General features: G+C 40.0%; 1 protein-coding gene across 1 annotated transcript in view; it reads left to right on the forward strand.

Moving 5' to 3' along the window:
• The window catches only part of GFM2 (GTP dependent ribosome recycling factor mitochondrial 2), a 42,108-nt gene extending 34,937 nt beyond the window's left edge, over nt 1–7,171 (forward strand). Inside the window, exons 18-21 of the mRNA XM_054715169.1 lie at nt 2,563–2,742; nt 4,789–4,904; nt 5,981–6,163; nt 6,750–7,171. Of these exons, the coding sequence (XP_054571144.1) occupies nt 2,563–2,742; nt 4,789–4,904; nt 5,981–6,163; nt 6,750–6,878 (608 nt within the window). The 3' untranslated portion in view covers nt 6,879–7,171. The remainder of the gene's footprint in view (nt 1–2,562; nt 2,743–4,788; nt 4,905–5,980; nt 6,164–6,749) is intronic.
• The last annotated feature ends 26 nt before the right edge of the window (nt 7,172–7,197 follow it).

The following is a 7,197-nucleotide window of genomic DNA, read 5'->3' on the forward strand; positions in this document are numbered from 1 at the left end:
TAAAAAAAAAAAAAAGTAGATGCTGCACAATCAGACCACACCTTGACTGGATGATCAAATTACTAGTGATAATGAAGGGCAGATTGACATTGTGTACATCCAGAAAATAGAAAACCATACTGTCCATAGACAAGGAGGCTGAATATCATGATGCTATCAATTCTACCCAAAGAAGTATATCAGACATTAATAGTTATTGTAAAGCCAGTCTTTATGATACTAATCAAGCTACAAACCGACCAGTAGGACCAATCAGAAATCCTAGGAACAGACTCATACATAATGTGGAAATGGGTTTATGTCAGAGTGATATTGCAGCTCAGTGGGAAAGGAGGGGCTGACTATTCAGTAATGCCCTGAGATAATTATCCATGTGGAAAAAGATTTAATTAGATTCCTACTTCATACCATACACAAGTCAATTCCAAATGAGTGTAAAAACCTAAATATGAAAGAAGAGTTGCAAAATATCCCTCAGAGCACAAAATATAAAGGAAATAAGTGCTAATATATACCAAAATAAAAAACCATAAACTTTATTATAGGCAAATTTTGGGAAGAAAATATAGGGGAATAACTTTATTAACCAGGATAGGGTTGGACTTACATAATACCGAACATTGAATGGTGAAGTAAAGGTTACTAAATTTGATGTTATTAAAATTAATAATTTGTTTATTAGAATAGATGATAAAGCAAAAAGATATACCCAAAGCTAAGGGAAGATATTTGTATCATATAAACTAATTAAAGATTAGTTTCCAAAATGTATAAAGAATTTCTAAAGATCAGAAAAACCTGACAACTAAGTAGAAAAGTGAGCAAAAAATATTGAACAGATATTTCACAAAAGATGATACCCAAAAGGCCCATGAACATATTCAATAAAAGATTCTCAATCTCAGTAATGATTAGGATCATGCAAGAATATGAGACACCATTTTATATCAACAAAATTGGCATCTGACAATGCAAAGTGGTGAGATGTTGTGCTTTGGAAACTCTTATAAAAACTTCTGATGGGAGTCTAAATTATATAACCACCATGTAAACAATATGGCAACTTTCTTGTGAGTTGACCATGTTCATACCATACTATTCAACAATTCTGCTCCTAGGTATATATCCTAGAGAAATGCTTATGCATGTGCATGGAAAGATATATAAAAATCTTCACAATAGCACTGTAATAATATTTTTTTAAAAAGTAAGTGAAAATAAAAATAGCCCAAATATTTGTGGATAGAAGAATAGATAAATAAATGGTACCATGGCCAGACAGTGGAATATTATATAGCAATGAAAAATAATGGGCTCTATCAATATATATCAGCTTGTGTGACCCACTAATGTGAAGCCAAAAAAGCAAGTTGCAGAATACATAACAAATAAACTAACAAGTTCAGAATGAAGCAGAAATAAATTATATTGTTTAGGGATATATACATATGTGATATACTCTAAAAAAATCATAGTAGTGATTAAATATGATGTCATGATAGTGTTTGCTTCAGAAGGTTTTTAGGTTACTGGTAATGCTCTCTTTAGTAATTATAGGTTTCTTGAATGTTCATTTTATTTCCAGCTTATGCACATATTTGTAAGTATAAAATAATTCACAATATAAAAGTTAGCTTAGAAAGGAATTATGGCCCTAGCTGATTTGGCTCAGTGGATAGAGCGTTGGCCTGCGGACCAAAGGTTCCCAGGTTCGGTTCCAGTCAAGGGCCCATACTTCGGTTGCAGGCTTCTCCCCGGCCCTGGCCCTGGCCGGGGCTCATGCAGGAGGTAACCAATCACGTGCTTCTCTCAGATTAATATTTCTCTCTTTATCTCCCTTTCACTCTCTCTAAAAATAAATGGAAAAATACCCTCAGGTGAGGATTTAAAAAACAAAAGGAATTATGAAGAGGAATTGTAAACTATAATTATTTGTTTTGAATTTGGACCATGAATCACTGCATTACATAGTCACTCACATAAATATAAAAAAATACTGCAGACTGGTGACAGCTATTGGTTGTTAGCTAATGAGATACTATTTTCAGTATCTCTGAAATTTTCAGTTTTACAAAAAGACATTTCACTAGTATGGGGGGGAAGCATAAACTTTAAATACATATAATATTACTAGAAGAATATATGAAATTTAACTGTGTATGTTTTATCAGTGTTAATGTCCTTTTAATTTTCATTAGATGACTTTTTGCACTCTAAATGTTTACTTTTAAATAAAACTTTTGTAATTAGAATTTCAGTCACATAAGAAATGTTTCAAAATTTTGAGTATAATCTGCATATCAAAATTTGTGTGATCATCTGCCTCAGAGCATCTTAACAGTATTGGTGACTCAGAGCAGATTTATAGCATTGATAAACGTGGAAGCAGATATTTTTTTGGTAGAATTACTTACTTTGACATTTTCATACTGCATTTAGTGCCATTGTTAGTATTTTCTCGCACTTTATCTTTCATGAGAGCTTGAACTTGTTGATTGCAGTTTTCCCATTTGTGGCACCGTGACACCTTTTCAGAACAAATCTCTGTATATTCGTTTACAGATACCGTGGATAGAACTTTAGGAGACAAACGGCACCTTGTGACTGTTGAACTGGAAGCAAAGCCAACGGAAACATCATATGCTGTGCCTGTTATCGAGTATGCTGAAAGCGTTAGTGAAGACCTTCTGAAGGACTCCCAAGAGGCCATTGAAAACGGAATTCACAGTGCATGCCTCCAAGGTAAGGTACCTCAGATAAGAGTGAGCATGAATATCACACTCACTCCCAATATTACTGATTATTTCAGTCTCTCTTCCCATCATGTGTATGTTATGCCTTTTATAATTATCCCATTGTTCTGTTTTTCTCAGTCTTATGTTGAGTTTGCTTTTTCAGTTTTGGAGGTTTCTGCTGATATATAACTCAGAGAGAAATAGGGGGAGAGAGAGACAGACAGACACATCGATTGGTTACCTCCCATATGTGCCCCGACTGGGGATCGAACTGGTGTACAGGACGATTCTCTAACCAACTGAGCCACCTGGCCAGGGCTGACTCAGAAACTAGTTTCCTCAGCCTGTCCAGTCTACTTGTAAGCTCATCAGAGGCATCCCTATTTCTGTGATGGTGCTTTTGAGCTCCAGTATTTGTTTGGTTCTTAATCAGGACTTCCATCTATCTCTGCTTTCATGCCCTTCATTCTTACATGCTGTCGGCTCTATCTGTCAGAGCCCTTTAGCACATTAATCATGGTTGGTTTACATTCCCGGTCTGATCATTCCAACATCCCTGCTGTGTCTGGTTCTGATGCTTGTTCTGTCTATTTAAATTGTGCTTTTTAATATGCCCTGTAATTTTTTCTTGGTAGCCAGACATGGCATACTGGGTAAAAGGAACGGCTGTAAACAGGCATTTAGTAATGTAGTGAGGTGTGGGGACGGGCAGCCTTCTATAGCTAGGGTTAGGTCTCCATCTTTTAATGAACCTTTGCCTCTGGACTGTCAATTGCACTAGTGTTTTAGTTTTTTTCACTCCCCTTATGTGAGACAGGATGGCTAGAGTGGACCGGGATAGGGCACTTCCCCCATCAGGCTGTGATGATGGTGATACCCTTGCAGGTTAGGCTTTGGTTAACTAGGTTCCCCTGAGTACAGGCCTTGTTAGGAACAGAGTGCTCTGGCCCTTGTCGGTTAGCTCAGTTCGTGAGAGCATCGTCTGGATACACCAAGGTGGCAGGTTTGATCCCCAATCAGGGCACATACAAGAGTCAACCAGTGAATGCATCAATAAGTGGAACAACAATTCGATGTTTCTCTTTCCCTCCCTCCTTTCCTCTCTCCCTCTCTTCCTTTCTCTCTCAAAATCAATAAATTAAAAATGAAAAGAGTGCTCTGGAGTCTAAAATACTGTTGTTTTTTAATCTTCACCCGAGGTGTTTTTTTAATTGATTTTAGAGAGAGAAACATCGATGTGAGAGAAACATTGATTGGTTGCCTCCCCCACACACCTCAACTGAGGATCGAACCTGCAACCTAGGTATATGCCTTGACCGGGAATTGAACCCGCAACTTTTCAGTGTACAGGACACTTCCAACCAACCGAGCCACCCAGCCAGGGCCTGAAGTGCTGTTTTGATTTGTAGTTGGTTGCATCCAAGGATGCGAAAGCAATGGATACAAAGGGGAAGGGGCCGACTCTAAGTTTTAAAGGAGTCAAGAATTACATGCAGGTTTTTGTCTGCTTGGGGGTCGGTTCCTCTAAATTCCCTGCATTTTCAAGGGTCAGCTGTATTTCAGAATGATTTCTTCCCACACGAAGCACCAGGAGGCTTTTCTCAGATAGTTACTAGTACTGTGAGAACCTGCTTGAGCTCCTGGAGGTAAATCTCACAGAACTGTCCCCTTCATGACAGTCCCCGCCCCGCCCCCCCAACTTGTCCACACCAAGCCTCAGTCACTGTTGATTACAGTTGTTTTTCTTACCCTGGTGCTGGCTCCTGGGGCGTTTTCTCTAGTGAGTCTTTGCTCCAGGAAGCTGTGACCCTCTGTATTTGCCCTCTCTCCATTCTTGGGGACAGTGGTTTGTCCTTTGTCCTCCCACGTTATAGATCCAAGAAGAGCTGTTGATTAGTCAGGCTGGTTTCCTTCTACTTGTTGTTAGGACCGAGGGGTGACTTCCAAGGAAGCTCCTTACGCGCTAAACTGGAAGTGCTCTCCCTGTTTCTTTACATTTCTGTTACTCCTCACTGCACACTGAGTCCTAATACAAATGTTCCCCCTTGCCTAGGACCATTGCTTGGATCCCCAGTTCAAGATGTGGCAATTACTTTACATTCACTGATCATTCATCCTGGTACCTCCTCAACTATGATTTCTGCCTGTGTCTCAAGATGTGTACAGAAGGTATATAACTACCGATCCTTTTTGCTTTAAGGCGACTCTTCTGACAGTAGTGTACTCTGATCCGCAGGCAGCTGTACTTGTAGTCTTTGCTTCCTGAGCCTTGTAGTCAATGAGAGATTTTACCATGGAGAATTTTTTATTTTTTTTAATCACTGGGTTTTATTTGCAAGAGAATCTAAGAAATCACTGTTTAACATTGATAGCTATGAAATATTCCTTGGTTTTGGCAAATAGTCAAGTTTCCTTAAGTGGCAACTCTGCTTTCTCTATCTCAGACACATAGCCGGTAGAAACAAGCTTGGTAGGTTTGAGTAGAAGACAGCTTGGCCAAAGATGAACTACATATAAATGACATTGAGGATCTAATTTTGGTTTCAATATTGGAGTTCATATTTATTCAAGTAAGATTACCTGTAATCAAGAATTGCTGCATTCAGGATAAGCATCTTCCCTTCTCAAAGCATCAAGCAACCTGGTCGTCTTGGCATGGTTACCCAGTACCTACTGGGGCTGGATTAACCCCCAGGGTCCTGATATGCCAAGAAACAGTTCCATGCGTTCCTCAGTGTGGGGATGCTTTAGCCTCGTAGGTGACTGATTTTGCATTAAAATACTTGCTTTTATAACCATCTTCTAATATTTTACACTGTGAGACCTGATTTTCTATAGTCTTATTTGAATCCATAATTATAAAATTAACTTTATATACCCCAAGCTTCCTGACTTAAGAAGGCTGAACTTAATATCTCTATCCTAGAAGTTAAAATTCAGATTTTTTTTGTTGTTAACCCTCACCTGAAGATATTTTTCCATTGATTTTTAGAGAATGGAAGGGAAGGAGGGAGACAGAGAAACATCGATGTGAGAGTTATTGATTAGCTGCCTCCTGCACACCCCTTACTGGGGACAAAGTCTATAATCTGGGCATATGCCCTGACTAGGAATCAAACCGGAGACCTCTTAGTTCCTGGGTCTACGCTCAACCACTGAGCCACACCTGGCTGAGCTAAGGATATTTTTAAACAGAAATTTGACTTCCAATTTAGAGGTGGATTGGCATTCTTTAATTTTTTTAGGCTCTGAAGACCGCTGATAAGCAAATTTTGGAGCCCTTGATGAACCTGGAGGTCACGGTGACTAGAGATCACCTCAGCGCTGTCCTGGCAGATCTGGCACAGAGAAGAGGGAGCATCCAGGAGATCCAGACTCGTCAGGACAACAGAGTTGTGGTTGGCTTTGTTCCCTTAGCAGAGACCATGGTAGGTACCTTGTCACTGAAAAGTATAATTTTAATACAGGGACAGATAGGCTGAGCACAGAGAGACAGTCAGTGACACCTGAAAGGCATCAGGGCTTTGAGGCAGAGGCTGCGTGTCCCGTTTCGCCGTCGGGAACTGTTAGGACTTTGGATTTCAATTGTAGGAGGTTCAAGCAGCATGGGGGTCCTTTCGCCCTCCACGGAGGTAGAGGTGTGTTGAACCAAAACCTGGCACCAGCCTACCACTTCTTCCCTTCCAAGCTCTTATACTGTTTCTTTAGTCGCCAGTTTTCGGGCAAGTGTCCTTCTCCTCCCCACCAGCCTCTCTGCTCCAGAACCAGCACCCGAGTGCTGGCAGCCCTCTCAGCAGGGCCGGGACCAGGGGCTACACCTGGAGCATACCGTGTTCTCAGTCCTCCACAGGTTGCACATTTTTCCTGAGAAAAAGGATTCAATGACCATCTGAAGAAGTGATACGGTTAAGTTACTTAATCAACTTTTCTGCTAATGGTCAAAAGATAAGCGGCAGGAAGAGAAACTTGAGGCTTAATGTGGAAGAGATAACTGATTTAAATGTTTTTGATTAGGGTTATTCAACTGCGCTTCGAACGCTAACATCAGGCTCAGCTACGTTTACCTTAGAACTCTCTAATTACCAAGCCATGAATCCTCAAGACCAAAGTACGCTGCTCAACCGAAGAAGTGGCTTGACCTAAGTGCTTCAAGGTCCTTGGGGAGAAATTCAGGAGCGCCTACCTATTCGTTTTTAGTAAGAACAATTTTATTGCTTTATTTATTGGACAAATGTCACTTAAAACTGACAGTGGCATCATAGCCGCCATTCTACTTTATGTCATGAGAAATGTGCTTTGATGTTGAGAGTTAATGTACCTGAACTATACGGGTGTACACGAGGTTATTACTGTCAGGAAAGACACAGCCCTTTGGAATATACTGAGTAATATCACCCAGTTACATTGGGATTTTTTTTAAGCTTCTCTCACAAAGATGCCAGTCTTGTATATGTAATGTGTA

The sequence above is a fragment of the Eptesicus fuscus genome, chromosome 4, assembly GCF_027574615.1.
Source record: "Eptesicus fuscus isolate TK198812 chromosome 4, DD_ASM_mEF_20220401, whole genome shotgun sequence".
Classification (NCBI taxonomy): Eukaryota; Metazoa; Chordata; class Mammalia; order Chiroptera; family Vespertilionidae; genus Eptesicus; species Eptesicus fuscus.